At 41.0% G+C, this 25,358-nt stretch overlaps 1 protein-coding gene across 1 annotated transcript; it reads right to left on the reverse strand.

The window, feature by feature from the left end:
- Positions 1 to 6,277: 6,277 nt before the first annotated feature.
- Positions 6,278 to 23,887, reverse strand: MRPL39 (mitochondrial ribosomal protein L39). The gene is made up of 10 exons (XM_080654221.1): positions 23,439 to 23,887; positions 22,485 to 22,691; positions 19,853 to 19,992; positions 17,852 to 17,951; positions 15,769 to 15,836; positions 14,772 to 14,884; positions 12,591 to 12,656; positions 11,576 to 11,729; positions 9,598 to 9,645; positions 6,278 to 6,381 (listed from the first exon to the last, which is right to left on the reverse strand). The coding sequence occupies exons 1-10, from the start codon at positions 23,770 to 23,772 to the stop codon at positions 6,334 to 6,336; spliced, it is 1,278 nt and encodes a 425-aa protein (XP_080510347.1). The 5' UTR covers positions 23,773 to 23,887; the 3' UTR covers positions 6,278 to 6,333.
- Positions 23,888 to 25,358: the final 1,471 nt, after the last annotated feature.

Genomic DNA, 25,358 nt, shown 5'->3' on the forward strand with positions numbered 1-25,358 from the left:
GCAGCAATTAAATTTCAGGTCTTGTTATCCCTCCCCAACGAAAACATCCTAACCATCTCAAAAAATCCACCTGACTTGAAAGTTCCCCACAGAAAATAGCTGCCCTGTGTTCTAACACCAGCTGCAGCCAATCAATGGCCAGGTACTGTCCAGGCTCAAACTACAAGCTCTTGTTTGGAGTAGTTAGGGGAGGTCAACGAGAAGGGATTGGGTGCCAGTTCCACCTTGCAAAAAGTGCACTGACTAATGAAACAATCACAAAATATCACTGCCACGCTATCTCCCTCTTCCACCCCTGTGCTGACAGCTTCCCAACCATTAGACCCTGTCTCCACTTAGGAAAGTCCTATCCTTTCCTAAATGCTGTCAGCTCAGCAATTTCTATTCCCTTAGCCCATGCCAAGCACACAGAAAATGAACTCTGAAGAAGGTCACACCCAGAAATGATCTTTCTCCTCTGTTCTCAAAAGCACAGCGTGGAGCTCTCCTGTACAAGTGCTTCACATCATGCCCCACACGTGTTATTTGTGTAGGCATTGCCCTCCCTTCTAGAGCATGAGCTCCCGCAAGAAAGGAACATCAGTTTAAACTCCTCTCACTCAGCTCGGGGCCTTGCTCACCGTTGCCTAAGTGGAATGGGAAAATGTAGCCAAGTCTCCACTGACTTTGGAAACACAGCCTGTTCTGTGGCTGGAGACTCTCTGTACCTGGCATACAACCCCAACTTCAGGAACTGTTTTTCCTTGTTGACTTGTATAGACTCATTACAGATAGCTCAAGCATCAGTTTGGCTTTTCCTAAATTTTGCAAATCATGAAGGTAGTCTCCATATTTATTTTAAGAAATTCCATAGTTAAAAACATGTAGCTATGAAACCGTCTCCTCAATGGTTATCAATAAAAGAATGAATCAACCATAGAGCATACGGTAAATGGAATACTACAGAGCTCTACATGTATCAACCATCTCTGCATGTTATTACATGTAGCAGCATGCTAAATGTGACAATATATGCTGAGTAATAAAAGCAAATTGCAAAAGGACATGTATCAAGAACCCAATTATGTTTAGTTTTAAGACAGAAAATTGTATTTGTAAATCATGAAGAGTAAGGATACGCAGGATAGTGTTTCTTCTTGGGAGGAAATGACATGAGGAAGACTTTCAATGAATAGGTAGATATACTGCATCTGTTAAAAACAGTGTTAAATAAACAGAGAAAATAAAAAGGGATCATTTTTTTTTAAAGAAAATTTCCTAGAGCTCAAGACAGATGTCAACATTGAAAGTACCAAGGAGATGAAAAAAGAGATAGAAGAAGATATAAACAAGTGGAAGAATATACCGTGTTCCTGGGTTGGTAGAATTAACATCATTAAAATGTCCATACTACCCAAAGCAATCTATAGGTTCAATGCAATCCCTATTAAAATACCAATGGGTTATTTCACAGATCTAGAACAAATACTCCAAAAATTTATATGGAACTAAAAAAGACCCCGACGAGCTGCAGCAATCCTAAGAAAAAACAAAGCTGGAGGAATCACAATACCAGATATCAAGTTATACTACAAAGCCACTGTAATCAAAACAGCCTTATACTGGCACAAGAACAGGCATATAGATCAATAGAACAGAACAGAGACCCCAGAAATAGACCCAACCCATTACGCTCAATTAATATTTGACAAAGTAGGCAAGAGCATACAATGGAGTTAAGACAATCTCGTCAATAAATGGTGCTAGGAAAATTTGTCAGATACATGCAAAAAATGAAACTAGCCCCCCAACTTACACCATACACAAGTATAAACTCAAAATGGATAAAAAGCTTAAATGTAAGATGTGAAACCATAAAAATCCTAGAAGAAACCATTTTGAGGCAGCAAAATCTCAGACATCTCTTATAGCAATATGTTTGCCAATACATCTCTAGGACAAGAGAAACAAAAGAGAAAATAAACAAATGGACTAAATAAAAATAAAAGCTTCTGCACAGCGAAAGAAACCATCAACAAAATGAAAAGGGAGTCCATTGTATGGGAGAACATATTTGCCAATGACACATCTGATAAAGGGTTAGCATCCAAAATATATAAAGAACTCATACAACTTAACAAAAGGAAGACAAACAATCCAATCAAAAAATGGGCAAAGGACCTAAATAGACACTTCTCCAAACTGAACATATGGATGACCAAGAGACATATGAAAAAATGGTCAAAGTCACTAATCATCAGAGATGCAAATTAAAACAATGAGGTGTCACTTCACACCTGTCAGAATGCCTACCATCAACAAATCAACAAATGGCACATGCTAGCGAGGATGTGGAGAAAAAGGAACCCTAGTACACTGCTGGTGGGAATGCAAACTGGTACAGCCACTGTGGAGAACAGTATGGCACTTCCTCAAACAATTAGATATGGACATGCCATTTGACCCTCTGATCCCACTTCCAGGAATACAGTATATCCTAAGAAACTTGAAACACTGATCAGAAAGAATATGTGCACCCCTATATTCATAACAGCAAAATTTACAATAGCTAAGATCCGGAAACAGCTCAAGTGTCCATCAGTAGACAAGTAAGATAAGAAAAGCTGTGGTACATTTGCACCATGGAATACTATGCAGCAGTAAAAAAGAAGGATCTCTTACCTTTGAGACAACATGGAGGGACCGGGAGAGTATTATACTAAGTGAAATAAGCCAGTCAGAGAAAGACACGTATTACATGAGGGAAGGCAGGGGAGGGGAGGGGTGAGGGTGGGGAGTAAGAGATCAACCAAAGGACTGGTATGCATGCATATAAGCATAGCCAATGGACACAGAGAGTAGGGAGGTGAGGGCCTGTGCTGGGGGGGTGGGAGTAGACGGGGAGAGGTCAATGGGGGGGGCGGGAAAAGAGACATATGTAATACTTTTAAGAATAAAGAATTATTTTAAAAAGCTGTGGTACATTTACACCATGGAATGGAATATTATGCAGTGGTAAAAAAGGACCTCTTACCCTTTAAGACAGCATGGAGGGTCCTGGAGAGTATTATGTTAAGCAAAATAAGCCAGTCAGAGAAAGACACGTATTACATGATCTCACTCATATGTGGAATCTAATGAACAAAATAAACTGGTGAACAAAATAGATCCACAGACATAGAAGCATGGAACAGACTGTCAAATCTCAGAGGAAAGGCAGGGGTAGGTGGGAAGAGATCAACCAAAGAACTTATATGCATACTAGAGGCCCGGTGCACGAAATTCGTGCACGGGGGGGGGGGGGGTGGTCCCTCAGCCCAGCCTACACCCTCTCCAATCTGGGACCCCTTGAGGGATGTCTGACTGCCCGTTTAGGCCCATGATCGGGCCTAAACGGGCAGTCGGACATCCCTCTTATAATCCAGGACTGCTGGCTCCCAACTGCTCGCCTGCCTGCCTTCCTGATTGCCCCTAACCGCTTCTACCTGCCAGCCTGATCACCCCCTAACCACTCTCCTGCCAGCCTGATTGATGCCTAACTGCTCCCCTGCCAGCCTCTTTGCCCCTAACTGCCCTCCCCTGCAGGCCTGGTCCCCCACAACTGCCCTTCCCTGCAGGCCCAGTCGCCCCCAACTTCCCTCCTCTGCCGGCCTGGTCACCCCTAACTGCCCTCCCCTGCAGGCTTGATCGCCCCCAACTGCCCTCCCTTGTAGGCCTGGTTCCTCCCAACTGCCCTCCCCTGCTGGCCATCTTGTGTCCACATGGGGGCAGCCATCTTTGACCACATGGGGGCAGCTATCTTGTGTTGGAGTGATGGTCAATTTGCATATTACTCTTTTATTAGCTAGTATAGAGACCTGGTACACGGGTGGGAGTCAGCTGATTTGCCCTGAAGGGTGTCCCAGATCAGGGTGGAGTTCCCTTGGGGCATGGGACGGCCTGGGCGAGGGGCCTGTGTTGGTTTGCAGGCTGGCCACATCCCCCAGCGACCCAAGCGGAGGCCCTGGTATCTGGGATTTATTTATCTTCTATAATTGAAACTTTGTAGCCATGAGTGGAGGCCTGGGCTGGCCAGGGTGTGTGGAAAGCTTGGCTTCCTCCATCGCCAGGGGCAACTCAAACCTCCTGCTCTCTCCAGCTCCGTGGCTGCCGCCATTTTTGTTGGGATTTATTTATCTTCTATAATTGAAACTTTGTAGCCTTAAGCAGAGGCCAAGGCAGGCCAGGGCAGGCAGAAAGCTTGGCTTCTGCCATTGCTGGGGAAACCCAAGCCTCCTGCTCGCTCCGTGGCCGCAGCCATCTTGGTTGGGTTAATTTGCATACTCGCTCCTGATTGGCTGGTGGGGCGTGGCGGAGTGGTGGTTAATTTGCATATACGATATGCATAGCCCATGGACACAAACAATAGTGTGGTGAAGGCCTGGGACAGGGACTGGGGTGGGCTAAAATGGGTCAATGTGGGGGAAAACATGACATATGTAATACTTTCAACAATAAAGATTTTTTAAATTAATAAATAATAAATTAAAAAATAAGAAAATACCAAAGAGAATAACTGATTATCTAGTTACAAATGAAATTTTAGCATTTTATACACCAAGAATAGTAAGGACCTAAAAGTGTCTATAGTGTATACGAGTGTATGGCAGAATGGGAGATGGAGAGGAGGCAGGATTGCAGAGAACAGCCTATAGAGAAAGGAATAAAATCAAACTGGTATCAGACTTCTCATTAACAACATCAGATGCCAAAAGATCACTGAGTTACTGTCTAAGACTTGATAGAAAATTATTTTCCAATCTAGAATTCTATAGCCAACAAGTTGATCAAATGTAAGTTGCAAAACAAAGCCATTTTAGAGATGCAAGGGCTCTCCCCTTGAACACTTTCTTAGGACATGAGAAAGATAATCAAGGGAACAGGAAGGTATGGACTCTAGGAAAAAGTAGATCCCACCCAGGGGTGAAGAAATAAATATTGATATAAAACCTATGCACTAAACCCAGAAAGCAAGTATTCAGACCAGAATGGGAATTTTTTTAAAATATATTTTTATTATTTCAGAGAGGAAGCAAGGAGAGAAACATCAATGATGAGAGAATCATTGATTAGCCGCCTCCTGCACGCCCCCTACTGGAGACCGAGCCTGCAACCCGGGACCCTTCAGTCCATAGGCCGACACGCTATCCACTGAGTCAAACCAGATAGGGTGGGAAGAAATATTTTGGCAAAATATTTTTAATATCTCAACTTGCCCAAGGCATGGGGATACAGGTACTCTCAGACTCTGTTGTTGGGACTGTCGTTTGGCAAAAGCTTTTAGAGGCTGGGATCTGGTAACATCTGTCACTAATTCCACTACCAAAAACTATTCCTACAAAAGTACTGACACATGAGCAGCATAAAGTAGTACATAAGAACATGTAAGTGAAATTACTTGGGTTCAAATTCCAGCTTTACTACTTGCCAGTTCTATACTCTTTCAGTTTCCTTGTTTACCAAATGGAAACACCTACTCAATAGGTTGTGAGGATAAAATAAAAGGTTCCATGTGAACCACCAGTATGTAAGAAATAATCAGTTAACTTAGTAAATAATCTATCCACAAAATGCTTGCCATTGTGCACAAGGATCTTTACTGAACCACTTTAAAGTAATGAGAAATGGAAATAACTAGCATGATCCTATTTGTGTTTTTAAAAGATTACATTTGTATTTGTACATTTATATATATAAAAGGATAAGCGACCGGCCGACTGGCCGGTAGGTATGACGCGCACTGACCACCAGGGGGCAGACGCTCAACACAGGAGCTGCTGAGTGACAGCAACTTTGCAGAGTGCCCTCTTGCACTCCGGCACTCCTCAGGGGATGTCGGACTGCCGGTTTTGGCCCGATCCCCTCAGGCCAGGCTGAGGATCCCACTCACTCCACAGATGCCCTTTGAGCCCCAGCACCACCCCAGGTGCGGCCGGCCGGGGGGGACCGTGGGAAGTTGGCTCCAGGTCATGTCCGGCCCAGTCCCACCCCGCCGGCCACCTTCTAATTAATTTCCTTTCAATATGCACAAATCTGTGCACCGGACCTCTAGTATATTTATACATATAGAAAGAAACTAAAAGGAGAAAATAGGCCAAAGTGTTACATCTGGGGACTGTGAGGGGACAGGTTATTTTTGTGTGAAATTTTTATTGTGAACAACATGAGCTGTTTTATCCTTTAGGGAAAGAAAAAAGTAAACATCAGTATAAATCTTAGGGAGAAAGAGATAGGTGATCTTTATGAGCACACGCAAATATTACATAAAAAACTTTTATTTTAATTTACTATACATGTTTAAATTTTAGGAAGCTACTAGGTAGATGCACTTTCATCTGCAGGTTTAGTTTGATCTTCAGTTACCTGTAAAAACATAAATAGCTTTACTTTTCTAATAAGCAGTTTTTGTTTTATCCTTCACCCACCATTTAAATCATTCCATAGTCCTTCTCTTACAATGACCTTTGCCTGTCTCCTTCAATAGTAATTATTACTGAAAGTTAAGTAGAAAGAGAAGGAAACTTATAAGGCCAAGTTTTCAATATAAATTATCAAGTAAAGCACAACTCCATTAAAAATAACCATATAACCTGAGGCTATAGCTAGGCTTCTCCAGTTTGTCACTTTATTTTTCATCTATTAAATGAATCATTAGAAATATATATATATATATATATAGTAAAATAAAATGAATCGTTAATGTAAGAAAAACACCAGCAGTACTGTGACAAGGTATTTTAAATCAATCTATTTTGTTGGGAGGTATAATTCTACTTTGAACATAGAATATTACAGGCTTAGTACTAATAGGTGTCTGCAGGTTCATCTCACTTAATGACGTCAATAGGTTCTGCGACCTTACATCAAACTACGCATAAAGAAACCAATTATACTGTAGGCTAACTGATACAAACAACAGTTAAGTTTCTATAGCACCTCATCTTTATAACAAAACGTTAAAATGAAGGAAACAACCTGCTGTATATCTACTCTATGTCACTCAGACACATCAATTAAACAGAACTAATCTATTCCTTATCACCCAAAAACCTGCTCCACCTCCTGTATTATCTATTTCAATGAAGGCTCTACCCAGTTGCCCATGCTGGGCATTGGGAGAATCCACAGTTCTCTTACCTGATAGTCAATCAACAGTCCTACTAACTCTACCTTAGTAACTTTCACAGCCATTCTCGCTGCCGTGCCTGAACTTTAGAACCTTAGAACCTCATCATCTTCTATCTCCCTAAGAAGAGTGCTGACTTAAGTTGCAGCTACTTTCCACACCACCTCCAGAATGAGCTTTTAAATGAATCAACAGGAATAGCTGCCAATAGGTCACTTCCTGTTAAAATTCTCATGACTCCAATCACCTTCAGGACGGGAATGCAAAAGCTAAGTCACCTTTAAGAGGGGAACACAAATTCTAAATCAGGGAAGATGAGCCCTTGATACACTGTTTCAGCAAATTTCTTTGGACTCATCACCCACTCTACATGTGACTGTACATTCAGATTCCTCTTACATTCACCATGCTCTCCTTACCTCCATGCCTCTATACAAGTATCACCCCCAACGCACCCCCCAGCAAATTACCTGCCTGGCCCACTTTCATTCATCCTTTAAAACCAGCTTAAGAGATTCTGATTGCTGGGAACCTTCCTTAACCAACCCCCCAGCTTGGTTTGGGTTCCACTCCTCTGTGGGAGCCCCATAGGTACACCTGAACTGTCTGCTTATGTCTAGTTACTGCATTAAAGTAACTTCCTTGGAGAAAGTGAATTGATTTTATTCATTTTTGTATGCACAGGTCCTGCCATAAAACACTCAGTAAGTCCGTTAGCTGAATCAATGATTCATGTTTAACCTTGTAGGGAGTGGCTCTAGGGTCAAGCCTCGGGCTGACCTTGGCAGGGCCACAAACAAGTCCCAGCCTGGAGGGCAGAGCTCTCCTAGCATAATTAAGCCTGACCTTGTAGCCCTCCCTAATTCCTTCCTAAGTAGCTAATGGGCTGTGGCAGGTGCAGCAAGTGTTGGCAAAACAAGAACATTTGTATACATGTTAATCTACCCTTGTTTTAATCAGACTATAAAATAAAGCATTGGCTTGCAAGCTGGGTCTTTTGTGTCCTCATCCAGGCATGGGAGATCCACCAAGCCCCAGCTGTATTCTCTTGTCTGCCTTTTCTTCAATCCTTCACCACCCCTCCTCAGGTTTACCCTTGGCCATGCTGGCGCGGCACATAACCTACTCTTTTTAGACAAGCAAAATGGACAGTAGAAGAAACCTGAACCAGAATAAATGTTTCTACTAGTCTAGGTTCCTATGTCTGCTATTTTTCTGCATTTTTCCTTGCTTTAAAGTATTCAGTTATTATCCCTTCTTGAGTTTGCCTTAATTTACACTCATTTCTTCTCTTTCCTTCATCTAAAATGATCATTGTAACCAACCAAAGAGACAAAGTTATTCCATCCATTCAAATATACTCTATCATCAAAATTACATAAGTTTTACACAAAACCATTGTGACTAACAGTAAGTTCTACCTATAAATTTATCAATAAAAACTAAGTATAAACATCATCATAAAAATAATCAATAAATAATTATTGGGTAAGCCCCTGTATGCCAAATGTTGGGCTCAAAATTTGGGATTATACATACATAACAAGCCCTGAATGGGTTAACAGACTGAGTGTAAATGCACTAGCAAAAACAAGCAGAAAACAACATGAGGAGGCATATAATCATGCCGAAAATGTACGAATGGGTATTTGGTAAGCAAGTACTCTGAGAATGTTTCATGGAGAAGGTGAGACTTGGACGAGGTATTGAAGAGTGAGTAGGATGTAAATAGACAAAAAGAGAGTGGGAATGAAATCCAGATGGAAGAACTGTGGGGAAAAAATGAATAAACTTGAAGACAAGTTTGATGTGTGCTGATTAGCATGCTTGCAAGCTTGATGGAAAATTAGGGGAACTAGGAAAGGCTTCATGCAATGCGGCTGGATTACACAGGACAACTATCAGATAAGTTAAATAAAATATCGACGCTTAACCTATGAAAGGTGACTAGGGATAGTACTGGTGAAGAAAAATCATCATTCCTACTTATGAAATCTAAATGGTAATGACAGCATAAACTACAAAAACACAAGTATTTAAATTTGTTTTTCAGGTCATTTGCACATTTAATGTCAATAGTCAAGACAGCTTTAAAATATATCTGACAAATCTTAATCCTTAATGTTCATGAGGTATACAAAAATATTACTGTAAGACCCAATTAACACATTTACAACCTTTAAAGAACTATTACTACTATATAGAATATTCTTATTTCTCTTCAAGTTCTATAGTATCATTTCCATAATATTAATAAGCAAACTCAAAAGAGGGGTAGTTTACAAACTACAATTTTTCTCTTGCCAAAATACTGCTGGGTAAACAACCACAAAACTGCTTTAGCTACTGAGACAGCTAATTCATTTTTTCTTTCTTTCTTTTTTTGTTGTTGTTGCTTAATTTCAATGAATGTCTTTGTAGAAGAGTACTCACTGGCTGTCAAAAACACTTACCAATTTCCGAGACCTTTCCAATAGCTTAGTCCATATGGTAAAATGTGCCTTGAAAAGAAAAGATTTACTATGAAAAATAAATCAGTAAAGTTAAAATAAAAGGGGCTGAGTCTGTGTGTGTGTGTGTGTGTGTGTGTGTGTGTGTGTGTGTGTGTGTATATATCCCCCCCAGAGAGGAAGGGAGAGGGAGAGATAGAAACATCAATGATGAGAGAGAATCACTGATCAGCTGCCTCCTGCATGCCCCGTACTGGGGATCAAGCTGGCAACCCAGTCATGTGCCCTTGACCAGAATCAAACCCGGGACCCTACAGCCTGCAGGCCGATGCTCTATCCACTGAGTCAAACCAGCTAGGGTGTGGACTGAGTTTTTATACAGGTTTTAAACAAAACAAACACATAAAAAGTTAGTCAGTACTAATGAGGCTAAATGGTTATAAACATGGATTAGAGTAGGGGAAAAGGTACCATGCAGAACAGCTGCTTTGTTTGGCATTTAAGAAAAAGTCTGAAGCCCTGAATATGCCATTCTTCCTCTGCTGTTCTTAATCACTACCGTCACTGAAAGCATTCCTTATAATGGGAAGAAAAATCTGCCCCCTTGCCCATAGATTATGGTTCTTTCCTTAAGTAGCCAATTTCAACATGCTACAGGTCATTTTTCAAACCATAATCAAGCACAAGGAGAGGTCCATTAAGAACCAACTGTGACATCATCACACTGAAATGGCAGACCTAGAGCATTCAGCAAATCACCCTCAAGAACAAGTAAAAATAAGAGACAATAGTAAAATTGTAGAGCTAATTTCCTTAATCCTTAACAATCGTATGTAGCAGAGAATTAATCAGAATTCATTAATAAAAACTGTCAAAGTGCATAATGACCACATCAATTTTATTAAGTCAGTTGAAGGGGTTACTGAGGGACATGGGTGGGCCAGTGACCACTTCATAGTGAAGAAGCTGCTAAAACTTATAATAAAAGGTAAAATTATTAACTACGTACATGCCAATCCTTCTGGAGAAAAGACCAGCGTTGATATGTTTAAAGGGAAAACCATGCCTGACTCAGGCAGAATGAACAGCTGGTACAGAGACCTTACAGCAGGGGTGGGGAACATCCAGCCCTCGGGCCATATTAAGGCCCCAGAAATCATTTGGTCTGGCCTTGCCAAGGCAACCGCAGGTGGGACTCAAAATTCAATAAATCTAGGAGCTTTCTTCATAGCAACATAAATTTCTATTAAGTGAATGATGTTATAAATATCCAAAAAATATAAGAAAAGAATTAGCAAAGGTGAGAGCAATATGGAACATGATAGGCTTTGGGTCATGAACAGACGATCAAAATTAGGAAGAGCATGCCAAAACAAGGCCAAAAGGCATTCCAGATCTTACCAGTGTGCACTCCAATATTCCTCGTGCACCCTCTCCTATACCAATTTGAAAGATTATAAATGCTATCTCTATTTGTTTTCCTTTTTCCAACTAATGCTTCTCCTTCAAATTATCTGTTTACATCCTGTTTTTAATTATCTGTTTATATCCTGTTTTTAATTATCTGTTTTTAAATCATAAACCCAAGTTTATAAAATATCATCATCATACAACTTAATGAAAATTAAAATGTTATGTCCTTCATATTGGTATGAAAATCAAGACTAACTCATATGTGGGATATAATGATCAACATAATTTAATGATCAAGAATAGATCCAGAGACAAATGGTAGGGGAGGGGGCGGGTTAGAGAGCAACCAAAGGACTTGTATGCATGCATATTAGCATAACCAATGGCCACACACTGGGGTGGTGGGGCTTGCCCTGGGTGGGAATGGCTGGCGGGGGGGGGGGGGGGGGGGGGTCAATTGAGGAAAAAGGAGACATATGTAAAACTTTAGACAATAAAAAGAAAAAAATCAAGACCAGAATTACACCCATACCCAAATTGGATAACCTGAAACATTCACTTTACTTACTCTTAAGTGAACAGGTAAAGAGAGACCCTGGAATCTTCGTACAAGACTTGACCCGGTAGCCTGCAGATTGTGAACCGCTGACACTTCAAACTGGGAACAAATACTTGTTCTTGGAATAAGAGGGCCTTCAGTCACATCAATGAAGTCACCAAATCTGATTTGATTTTAAAAAGAAACAAATAAAACCTCAAAATCAAATGATTTACAATACATGGGGGGTGGAGGGGGGAGAATCTATCCATTCTATTTGCTGCTACGTCCCTAACCAAGAGCATTCTACATGTCTCGATTCAGTCTCCAATGGCCATGACATAAAAATCTCAAGTGAAGAAGCTAAACTTAAAGAGAACCTTCTTCTAGATTAGCATTGATATAACTAGAGATTTTTAAGATCACTAAGCACATCATGCTATCAAGTGGATCCAATGTCTAAAACAGACAGCTTACAAGCTTACAACTCACTGCAGCAGAGTTTAGAATTCAGTATATAGGACAGAAACAAAGGAGTTTTCTAGAGGAAAAGTTAAGTCCAAATCAAGAAAACATGAGGTTGAGTAAACAGTCGCTGACCATGAAATGAGTTTGCATAATGCGCTGTCTTACCTCTCTCATCCCCGAGTCGGAAAGTACATTCCAGTTTAACTTACTTATATATATTATAAGTGTAACTAATTAATCAGATTATCATGTGTAATTCATAATTATGGATATTTTGCTCAACTTCAAAATTATCTCTTAAAAATTACATTTTAACAATGGTTTTGAACCCTTGAGATGCAGAAATAAAAATAACAACAAAATGAGGAACAGAAACCACAACTGTTTCTGAAAATAATTTAAAACTCCCAATTACTACTATATCTAAACAACAAGCAAAGCAATAAAATAAGGTAATGACAATAACAAAACAGGACACAAATTCATCTTTTTTAGTTGTATACTACATTCAGGTAGCAATAAAGCTAAACCTTACTATAAAATTAGCATAGCAGCCAATTTTTCTATTTTTACTTACCTGTGCAGCTTGACTATTCTCTCAGGATTCTGAGATGCTTTCTCTTCTATGAGATCTACTTTATACCTGAGAAACAGCAAGAAAAAAATTTTAATTATTAAAATACAAAAAGGAGCCCAGCCAGCGTGGCTCAGTGGCTGAACCAGAAGATCAAGGGTTTGATTCCTGGTCAGGGCTCATGCCCAGGTTGCAGCCTCGATCCCCAGTGATCATTGATTCTCTCTCATCATTTATGTTTCTCTCTCTCTTCCTCCCACTTCCTCTCTAAAATCAATTATTTTTTTAAAAATACAAAAAGGAGTTTAAAGAAACCCTTTCTCGTCTTCCTCAGCCAGTTTTTGAAAGAACGGTTTACATTTAAATGGTTTACAGTCCACTTACTTCCACACTCCTTCTGCCAGAGTTCCAAGCATTACTGAGGGAGCCAATTCCCTTGCATACCTATACCTCCCCACCCACCTCGAAGAGATGCTCCTGTCCTCTGGGAGCCAAAGCCACGCCCGATCACTGACACATGAACCACTCAAAACTCTTCTGATCTCTCAAACTTACCCCAAAACCATCTCCGCCCTTCCTCCCTCACACATTCAGTTAAGTTACCGAAGTCCTGCACGCCTCTGCTAGACTCTGGCAGCCGAGTACGGGAAAGGGAAATCCTAGTGAAGGTGGCATGAAGGCCTACAGTGCCGTCCACTAAGGTAGCTACGGAACACTTACATGTAATCAGTCCTAACTGAAATGTGCCTCAGTGTAAAATACATACCAGATTCTGGAGACTTAGTATGAGAAGGAGAATATAAAATACCATTGCCATTTTTAATGTGGAAATAACATTTTAAATATAGTTTAAATAAAATTTATGATTAACTTCACCTTTTTTTAACTTTTTTTTTAATATAGCCTCTAGAAAATTTAAAGATAGCTCACATTATAGTTCTTTATATATATATACATTTTTATTGATTTCAGAGAGGGAGAGGGAGAGAGATATAGAAACATCAATGATGAGAGACAATCATTGATTGGCTGCCTCTTGCACACCAACTGGGGATCGAGACCACAACCAAGGTACATGCCCTTGACTGGAATAGAACCTGGGACCCTTCAGTCCACAGGCCGATGCTCTTATCCACTGAGCCAAACCAACTAGGGCAGCTCACATTTTATTTCTATTGGGTAGCATGACCCTAGAATTTTGGCATGGTGATCTGATATACTCTGATAATCCGAGGAATTTCTTACAGAATCAATGGTGGTTTGGTTCTATACCACTATTTTTACTCTCATTCAGTTAAAATAGTGTATTAGTACTGGCTTCTAAATACACTGGTTCCAGAATATTTTAGAAAAAGAGTTCCACAGGTTAATACATTTGAAAATTACTATTTTCTATATCCACTTGGGAGGGTTTACAGTAAATTTTTTTATGCCACCATTCTCTGAATTCAGTATGTTTTTCAGCACATTAACTAATGTCTTATGGAAGAATACTCCTGTGGCATATCACTTTGAAAAATGCCAAGCCAGAGTATCAATTAGGGGGCTTTCATTATAAGCTCAATTTTTTAATTTTTTTCCAACAAAATGTGCTTTTATTTAGACTTTTTTCCTGAATTTTTATATTCTGCTTTTAAGAATATAAAAAAAATTTTTTTTTCAATCCTCACCTGAGAATATTTTTTCATTTATTTTCAGGGAGAGTGGAAGGGAGGGGGAGGAGGGAGGGGGAAGGGAAGGGGGAGGGGAGGGAGTGGGAGAGAGGGAGGGGAGGGGGAGGGGAGGGAGTGGGAGAGGGAGGGGAGGGGAGGGGAGGGGAGGGGAGGGGGAGGGGGAGGGGGAGGGGAGGGGGAGGGGAGGGGAGGGGGAGGGGGGAGAGGGAGGGGGAGAGGGAGAGGGAGAAGGAGAAGGAGAGGGAGAGGGAGAGGGAGAGGGAGAGGGAGAGAGAGAAATACCAATGTGAGAGAGGCAACCATATCATTTGGTTGCCTTCCACTTTCACCCCAACCAGAGCTGGGATTTGACTGGGAATCGAACCATCGACCCTGCAGTGCACAGGCCAATGCTCTAATTGTTGAACCACACCGGCCAAGGCAAGAATATAAAAATTCTTAAGAACTGAGTTTTCTTCACTAATATAACTTTGGGAGGTTTAATTTCGCTTTAAAGGAAGCCAACACCTACCTGTTGTGTTGAAATATTTCTAATGCTACTTTTGCATCAACTTCCAGAGTTTCAAATGGGAGGTCTTTATAAATCAAAGTATTAGCATCTTTTGTGAAAGAACGTAGGTTCTCCTTAAAAATGGAAAGTATTAACATTTGTAACAATTTCCTTAAAAGTATTTCAACATAAAGCAAGTTAACTAAATTATGTTTAATATTATAAATCCAACTAAAACAAAAGCAAACCAAATTTGTCAGGAAAGGAAGTTATTAATTTGCAATAAATAAGTATTTGGATCATGAAATATAGGGCTAGCAATTTCTCCCAACTCTACAAACTATAAAACTTGCAATTTATTTTTAATTAAGATATCAGCCTATATTAATAATTATTAAAGATAATCCTATAAGAAATTTTAATAACAATTTCATTCAAATGAAATAACCTCATATTTACTACAATGATATAACAAGTAGGAATGCTAGTAAATAGTAAGATATAAAAGTCTGTTTACACTATGAGTAAAATTAAGCTTTTTAAATGCAAATGAAAAAATTGTTTATGTGATTCAGAAAGTTTCACTAGGAAATGTAATGCCATCATTAGCCCTGCGTAAATTATACCAAACTGTACTGTGGGCATCCAAGTTTAAGGCTCTAGGCCCCCCCCACCACATCAACCAAGAGAATTAATCTTCTATATTTTATACTCTGGTCATCTTGAAAACCAGTATTTTAAGGAGCAGTAGAAACAATACAAGAAAGACAGCATTATAAGCAAAGGTCAAGCAGAAAATAAAGCTCCCATACAACTGACCATGCTGTTGTAAGTGCCTTCGTTCATATGTCTCTATCTTAAATACACTGAAATAGCAATAACATTAGATGATAGATAGATAGATTCATTCCTTTAAATACCCTCAATTTGCAGTACCATTCGACAATACTAACATAGGAATCATTCTACCAAAGAAAAGCACAGACTCTAAAATTAATACTCCAAAGGGTATACTTACTTTTGTTGGCATCCACTCATCAAGCCTCTTATCCAAAACGACATCATAGCAGAAAGCTCCAGCGATTACTGTAAATCCAACCAAACAAAAGCAAAGTCAGATCTGTTAGGGTATAAAGTTACCAATTTGCAACAACTGGATATTTTAACCATAAAATGAAGGGTTAGCAATCTCTCCCAACTCTACAAATTATAAAAATGTTACCAGTATCCCAGGTGCTTGCCAGAGTTCTACCAACTTTCCCCCATCCAGAAAATTAACTAGTTTTGTACTTAAAATCATTTATTGAGATTTTCAAATATTTTTGTTTGTACACTCTTCTGCGTTTTAAAAATGTGATCCCAGTACACATACTATTGCAAAATCCTAGTTTTATCAAAATTACAAAAAATATAAACTCTTTCATCTCCCCAAAATGATGGCCCTCTCCCAAGTCGTGGCCATTTCTGGTGACATAGTACAACCTAAGTTGTACTGTAGCCTTCTCCAGAAGTCTATTTATACTCCCATTTCGTCATCCTCCACACGTTCGACTTGGAAATAAATGCTTCAAGTGGTAAGAAATAAACACAGAGACAATTAAATTACATGAAATTCACATTCAAGAGAAACATTCTCCTCTAATTCTATTACATTAATTATTGACTTCCATAATTAAATAGGATGGATTTTGTTGCCAATAAATGGAATGTAGGTATGATGGTAATTTATACTAGATAAAAATTATACTAGATGTACCAGTTAATAATGCAGATTTTTTTCAATAGATGGAGTTACACATATGTTGATATATATGCAATTTGATATGTATGCTATTTTGTTGTATTGACAACAAGCTTCAAAACTTCATATGTCAAATTTGCTGAAGGTGTTAACATCATAGACATTTTTACACTTAAAAATGTTGAATTTCATAGCAAAAAAAGAGCATTTGCGGGAAGTTTTAATTCATTACTTTATTTTGAAGAAAAAGTTATTGTATACTTCGGGAAGCTTATGGTGAACATGCTCCATCTCAAGATACTTGTGAACGCTGGTTTAAATGCTTTAAAAGTGATGATTTCGATGTGAAAGACAAAGAACGTCCAGGTCAACCAAAAAAGTTTGAAGACCAACAATTACAAGCATTTTTGGATGAAGATGCATGTCAAACTCAAAAACAACTTGAAGAAAGATTAAACGCTGCTCAGCAAACAATTTCCGATCATTTACAAGCAATGGGAAAGATTTTAAAGGAAGGAAAATGGGTGCCACATCAACTGAACAAAAGACAAATGGAAAACCGAAAAGTCATCAGTAAAATGTTGCTTCAACGGCACAAAAGAAAGTCTTTTTTTCATCAAATTGTGACTGGCGATGAAAAGTGGATTTATTTTGAGAATTCCAAATGCACAGAATCATGGGTTGATCCAGGTCAACCATCACCATCGACTGCAAGGCCAAATCACTTTGGAAAGAAGACAATGCTCTGCATTTGGTGGGATCAGGAAGGTGTGATGTATTATGAGCTTCTATAACCAGGTAAAACCGTTAATACTGATCGCTACCGACAACAAATAATCAATTTGAACCACTCTTTGATCGTAAAATGACCAGAATGGGCCAGAAGACATGGCAAAGTAATTTTGCTTCATGATAACGCACCATCACACACCTCGAAACCAGTTAAAGACACATTAAAAGATCTTGCCTGGGAAGTATTAACCCACCCGCCATATTCACCAGACCTTGCTCCTTCAGATTACCACTTGTTCCAATGGATGGCATAGGCACTTTCTGAGCAGCACTTCAAAATGTACGAAGAAGTGGAAAATTGGGTCTCTGAATGGTCTGCCTCAAAACAAGAAAAGTCCTATTGGGACAGTATCCACAAATTACCTGAAAGATGGGGGAAATGTGTAGCTAATGATGGACATTACTTTGAATAAAGCACTTTTGATGTTCCTCTTGAAATTATCGTGTTTTGATTACAAAATCTGCCATTATTAACCAGTACACCTAGTGAATGAACTCTGTACAACAGCAAAGATAGGTACCAAAATATTCAAAGATTACAAAAGGTACATTTATATGTGTACATTACCAGGCACTTCCGGAGCTCTGACCAAACTGACCAAGTATTCGTCTTTGAATGCCCTCTCTATCACACAGCCCATCATCATGGCACAAGACCGCCAATAAGCCTAGAAAAATAAATGTGCAAAGATTCACTGAGATCTATTAACATTCAGGTTGACTTTTGACTTAGGAAACATTTCTCAAATATCTGTCCATTTTCAGCACATAGCAATAATGACCATCAGTCCATAACATTATCTATGCCAAGCTAAAACCACAAAAGAATGAAACACCAACTTCGTGTTGTTAGCAATGTTTCTGTGCAAGATATCAGACACTATGTTTATCAACCAATAGTTTTATTATCTGGTAGTAACTTTATTTTTCACTCAGGATAAAGTTAACTTGTTAATAAACATATGCTAAAGTAAAATAAATATATTAATATATACCTGTCTATAACATATATAAATATGGAGGGAAAACTCAACTTTCTAGTATTATTTATGATTCCTATCCTATACCTACCATCGTGTACATCACTCACATTAAACGTATTTATAGCAAAGCAACCTCCTTTTCCCAGCACTCTCTGATCCGGACATCCTCATACAGTACAATGCAATGACCTTGTCAGAGTCATAAAGAGAAGCATGAGTCCTGCACACCTGCCCACCTTGTGCCCTATACAAGCACTACTATAGCTGAGCACTGACTTTTATCAGCCCTTTTCCACATCCGAGGATAAGAGTGGGCTCACCTGGCTGTGTGGCAGACTGCTCCAGAATATATTCTACACAACCACATTACATACACTAAAATTAAGTATAAACACGGGCCTTGAAGGCAAGTAGCAAAATGTACTTCTTCATCTATGCTACATAAATGTTTGTAATGTCTGTTGAAGCTAGTAAACCTCTCTTTGTCTCAGTTTATTTGTCTGGAAAATAGGGATAATAGCACCTATTTTACAGGATTTTTATGAGGATTAAATGAGTTAATACCTATAAATCATCTAAGACAGTACCTAATACATAATAAATATTCAATGTTGGCAATTACTATTGTCTGTCATTTTCTTATTTATGTATTTCATTTCAATAAATAATTAAACACCTACTATTTGCCAGTTAAGGATAGAGTCCCATATAGACATGATCCCTGTCTTCACAGAGCCAAATTAAATATTGTACCTAGAATTTAAATTAAAATATTATATCTAGAGACATTAGCCACATGTTGTGAGGTTCTAGAGGAAAGAGATTAATTCCAACAAGAAGAAACTAGGGAGGTTCTACAAAGCAGGTGGCATTTTAAAAGATAAAGAGGATTTTAATTGGGAGGAAAGAAAATACTCAGAGTTGAAGGAAGAGCTTCAACAAAGACAAGAAGGATAGCACAGGATAAATTATGGCCAAGTCCTCTACTGTAGCTGGAGCAAAGAGGAAGTGGAAAGACGCAATGGGAGGTGAGGCTCGAAGGTAGGCTGAGGTCAGATCACACAGGTCAGTTCCTGGAAAGTCATGTGAACAGTTATGTAGGCAAGTTCTTTAGGGGTAAGTGACATGAACCTTAGTCATGTCACTTAATAAAACTCTTATAGGACTATTAAGAAGGCTTTAGTATTTTAAAAAAAGGGGGGGGGGAGGGATCGGAGGCAGAGAGTTAAAAAGTTTTTGAAATAATCCAGAGAAGATGGTCAAAGATTGTATTCCAACAGTAGCATGGGAATGAAATCACTCACTATATAGAGGGTGATCAATAAGTGTCAATTGAACAAAGACATAAATGTAAAAGGCATGCCATATCATTTCCTCTAATCAAAATACAGAGAAATGGATGCTACTGGTGTTATCTAAACTATGAAAATGCCTCATCTAACAAGTAAAACACAGTCTAGTACAGGACATTTGACCTTGGCTATATTTGCACATTTCACATTCCACAGAAAATAAATTTTCCTAAAAAGGAGAAGAAAAACACTGGGTGTGAGGGAGAGGGAAAGAGAATATGGAAACAGAAATACCTTATTAACTTCTCCTGGATCACGATCTTTGAAAGTAAGAAACTGAATTTCACAGGGCTTGGTCAAAGGCTTATACATGTCCCACGGCTGTCCGTCGACAAGAGCCAGAATGGACTTCTTGCAGTACCACTCACTTAAATCTAGAAATTTAAAATAGGTTTAAGGTTAAAATCTAACAAAATTCAAAGTGAGAAACGACATGTTTAAGTGCTACATTATGAAATAAAACAATAAAAGGCAAGATTCTGCAAGTTGTCTTTTTTGGGGGGACATAAAAGTATTATATATTACATCTGTAACCAATAAAAAAATACTACCCAGCCGAAACCGGTTTGGCTCAGTGGATAGAGCATCGGCCTGAGGACTGAAGGGTCCCAGGTTCGATTCTGGTCAAGGGCATGTACCTTGGTTGTGAGCACATCCCCAGTAGGGGGTGTGCAGGAGGCAGCTGATCGATGTTTCTCTCTCATCGATGTTTCTAACTCTCTATCCCTCTCCCTTCCTCTCTGTAAAAAATCAATAAAATATATTTTAAAAAAATAAAAAATAAAAAATAAAAAAATACTACCCAACCCACCCTATATATTGTTGCTTATTAACAAAAGTATCCAAACCATTTATAAAACTCATTAAGGCTGAGTCAAGTTTGAAATTAACTTGTCAATCATTAATTAATAAAACAATTTTCCAAGAGCTACACTGAAATATTCAGAGAGCAGCAGCACGGATATATTCGGATATATGCACACACAACTTAGAAGGAAAAATGTGTAACTATACTTTCACAGTAAATCTGTTCTAGGTGCGTTTGGCGTCTTGCTCCCAAACTCTCTCTTACTTCCCTAATTAGATGGTTTTCGAGTACACAGCTACTCACAAAAGTGGTCACACTACAGGGTCTAAGTTATCATCCACTACATCAATGCCATAAAGGCAGGGATCATGTCTATTCTTGCTCCCTCATCAGCATGTCCAGAGCCTAGCACCAGGCCTGAAATGTACAAGGTACTCAGCATAACTTCGCTGACGGACAGAAGGTATGAATGACAAGCAAGCCTCAGGGCAGGGGTCATGCTGAGTGTGGTTCAGAAGCTTCATTCATCTCTACTCCATGTGAGTAAAGCTCCTGAGCTTCTCATATCCTCCTCTGTAATCCGAACACCTACCACATAGCAGAGGGTCAACAAATGCTCGAAAAACAAATAAGTAAACAATTATCGTAAATATTAATTCAAATGCCACAGTAAACAAACATTGAGAGTGTACACTTTATGGGCCAACTTAAGCTGATAACTAAAGTCACTTAAATGGAGTCATTACCGAATTTTTCCAAAAGTTTGAGCAACACAGCTAGTCATCTACATGAGTGAGCACATGGGTGTGTAATTATTTGGGGTGGGGGCTTTCTAAATTTAAATACTACCAGTTCTACCAAAGCTACTACACAAGCATTCTGATCAAAAATAAAAACACAGTGGTCCCGTCCCTTCGTTGCCACACCACATCACACACAACAGACATGTTTGCCCCAATCACATCTACCACAATGCATTTCCACGCTCACATTTACCACATACATGCACATGTAAACAAAAACACAGCACACGAAGAGGCAAGTGGTAAGATCATTTAAGTCAGCCTCTGAGGACTAGGAAGGAAAAGAAGCCAAACGAGGTGGTCACTCCCAATTAAAATCCTGTTTATCTTTTAAAATGCCACCTGCTTTGTAGAACCTCTTTAGTTTCTTCTTGTTGGAATTAATCTCTTTCCTCTAGAATCTCACAACACGTGGCTAATGTCTCTAGATATAATATTTTAATTTAAATTCTAGGTAATTCCAGGGTAGTCCCTTTACCCCAAATGCTTTACTGAGACCCTCATGGTGACTGAGTGGCGCCTCAAAGGGACAAGCTGGCCCGACCAGTGTGGCTCGGTGGTGGAGCGTCAACCTCTGAACCAGGAGGTCACGGTTCAATTCTCGCTCAGGGCACCTGCCCCGGTGTCGGGATTGATCCCCAGTGTGGGGCGTGCAGGAGGCAGCCAATCAATGAATCTCTCTCATCACTGATGTTTCTCTCTCTCTGCCCCACCCAACCTTCTCCCTTCCTCTCTGAAATCTATACAATGTAAATACATAAATAAATAAAAATAAAAGGGGCAAGCTAGCCCTGACCGGTTTGGCTCAGTGGATAGAGCTTCCGCCTGCGGACTGAAGGGTCCCAGGTTCGATTCCAGTCAAGGGCATGTACCTTGGTTGCGGGCACATCCCCAGTGGGGGGTGTGCAGGAGGCAGCTGATCGATGTTTCTCTCTCAAAGATGTTTCTAGCACTCTCTCTCTCCCCCTTCCTCTCTGTGGGAAATCAATGGGATATATTAAAAAAAAGGGGGGGGGGCAAGCTAATAGTAACAATGTTTTCAGGTCCACCCTCTTCTACCCTAGACTTAGCCAGATTCAAACAAACACTAGCACCATCTGTGCATGATAGGGACCAACCTCTGGAGACCCACAGGACCCCCCGGAGCTGGAGCCACAGTGAGCGGACAGCAAGGGGCCGGACGGAGGGGACCTTCCCGGGACCTGCAGCGAGCAGCCACAGCATCCTCTCCTCGGCACCACTCCTTGTTACTTACGCATGGCGCAACTGTAAGGCGTGGAGACGTTTTTATTCATCACAAACGTGGTGCCAGGATCCGTTTTCCCAACGAGTTTAACCTCGATCTTCTCGACCCGGGGCGTTAGTGATGACTGCCTGTCTTTCTCTTTATTAAAGACCTCGTTCTGCATTTCTATCAGTTCGGTCGGTGACAGCTGAGCAGCCGCTGAGGTGGTTATGCATCCTGCGTAGAGATTGCGATAAATAAAGACGCGGAAGAAAGGAATAACCCTGTGGTGCTCCCGCCTCACCATCTTCCTACAACAAGGCAATGAACGGGACACAACAGACTGGTAAACGCCGTTGGTCCAAATGCGTGCAGCAACCAAATTAAAAACCACTTTCCTGTATTAATCACGAAGACGCCCACCAGCCCTGACCCGCGCCTGGACCTCAACTTGGCGCTTTCGCCGCCGGATCTCCAGGTCCCGCCGATTTCCTCGGTCCTGTTCCCGTCCGTGATTTACAAAGAGGGGCAAACAGTGACCAGGAAATGGAGCCAAAACTGGAGCCGTCGTTGGGAAGGTGAGCCACGCTGTCGCTTTGAAAAGGTCTTGGGGACGGCAACAAAGCTCCAGGAGACCGGAGGCCCCGCGCCACAAGTAGCCACAGCTGGGCGAGAAATGCTGAGCTGATTTTTAAAACTCCCAGTAGCAGGACTTGGCCAGGCGAGTCGAGCATTGCAATGGGGAACAAGGACATGGTGCACCGGGACGTGGGCTCCCTTCCAGAGGCTCCCCAAGCTCCTACAGCGACCCGCCTCCGACCTTCGCGACCCCCTGACGCCCTGGGATCTGCACCCTCACGCCCGGAGGGGGCGGCCTCCTCCGCCTCGACCCCGCGGGACCTCACGGGACCCGCCTCCGGCCCCATCTGGGCAGACACCATGCTCTAAGCCTCGCTGCCCGTCCCCACGGCCGCTGAAACTCACTCCAGCCAGCGCCGCCCCCGGGGACAGCCCGCCAGAGCTGCGACCCCCAGAACCCCACAGCCATCGCTTCCGTCCCGGCCGCAGGTGCTGCCGCGCGTTGGTCCTCCTGGGTCCGCCTTCCCCCCGGAAACACTGAGCGCGCACTCGGGTTCCGGGGACAGTTCCGTTCCGGACCCGCGCTCGGGCTGCGCGCCGCCGTCAGGGGGCGGGATTGCGGCATCCCCCGAGCCATTGCCCAAGGTCTGGCGCACGTTGCAGGGGTGCGAAGGGGGACGAGGAGGTGCTGAGCCCTAGGGAAGCCGGTCGTCCGCCCCGCAGGCTCTGCGGGAATCATGTGTCTCTTTTGGAGCCGCTGCGTGCCACACGCGTCCTCACCCTCCACCGTCTGCGGGTTCGAGCCCGGCCCACGAGCCAAGTGCTTGCTTCCCGCAAACAATATACTTCTGGCGAGAAACATTGGCGAAAGATAGCTTCCGGTTACTCTTGCTTTCGTGGTCAGCCCGGCTGGCCACGCTGATGACATCTTCTAGTTCGTGGCTTAACTCTCGGTTTTGCAAGGATGGGTTTTTAGGTCGCCTGCACCGGGTCTGCGCCCGGGTACTCCCATTTATTTAGACAGAATGTCTCTTGTTCATTTAATGGATTTTTGAGCGGCCCCAGCTGGCTTGGCTCAGTGGATAGAGCGTCAGCCTGCGGACTCAAGGATCCCCGGTTCCACTCGGAGTAAGGGCACATGCCTGGGTTTCGGGCTCGATCCAAAGTGGGAGGGGTACAGGAGGCAGTCAATCAATGGTTCTTTCATCATTGGTGTTTCTGTCTCTCTCCCGCTCTCCCTTCTTCTCTGAAATTAATAAAAATATTTTTTAAAAAATAGATATTTGAGTGAGTGAATGAATGAATGAATGAACGAACGAACGAATGCCCTTGCAAAAAGTTGCAGAGCAACTGTCTAATTCCTTTGTCATACCAGAGTGTTACTGCTATTGAAATAAGCATTCCATAGGTAAAGTGTGGAAATGCTCTTCTTCAGCCCCAGCTGGTTTGGCTCATTGGGTAGAGCATCTGCCTGGGAGCTGAAGGGTCCCAGGTTTGATCCCAGTCAAGGGCACATGCACAGGGTTGTGGGCTTGATCCCCAGTAGGGGGCGTGCAGGGGGCAACCAGTCAATGATTCTCTCTCAGCATTGATGTTTCTATCTCCCTCTCCCTTCCTCTGTGAATTCAATAAAAATATATTTTTTAAAAAAGAAATGCTTTTATTCAAAGTTGTTCAGTGCTGTGACTTTTCTCGAGGCGTGCAAATTTACAAATTCAGCCCTTGGCCTTTCCCCGCCCCCTTCTGCTCTTTGACTTGCAATGGGAATATACTACCACCAGGGGGAAGCACCGGGCTAAGGAACATGTGCCATAATAAAACGGGGAACTGGGCTAAAATGGTTATAAGGCACAAACTCCAGTTATGAGATAAAAGAACTAGGGATGTAATGTATAACATGGTGACTATCATTAACAGTGCTGTGTTGTATATTTGAAAGCTGCTAAGAGAGTAAGTCCTCAAAGTTCTCATTACAAGGAAGAAAAAATTTTATAACTTTATAAAGTGATGGATGTTAACTAAACTTATTAATGATTTTGCGACATGTACCTTAAACCTAAGCAGTGTTGCATATCAGTTATAAAACTGAAATTTTAAAAAGAGCCATACCTAGATAGATCTGTCTCCATGGCCCGGAATTTATTTCACAACTACGCAGTGAAAGTGTAATTATATTCACTTTTAAAGTGAGAAATGCAAGTGTCTTTATCCAAATATTTAATTTTACATTTTTAAATTAGTACACATGTACTGGCTTGGAAAATAAAAAAATACATTATAAGGTACCCAATGAAAAGTCTCCCCCAGCTCTTTTCCCCATTCACA

This window comes from Plecotus auritus, assembly GCF_963455305.1.
Source record: "Plecotus auritus genome assembly, chromosome: 2".
Taxonomy (NCBI): Eukaryota; Metazoa; Chordata; class Mammalia; order Chiroptera; family Vespertilionidae; genus Plecotus; species Plecotus auritus.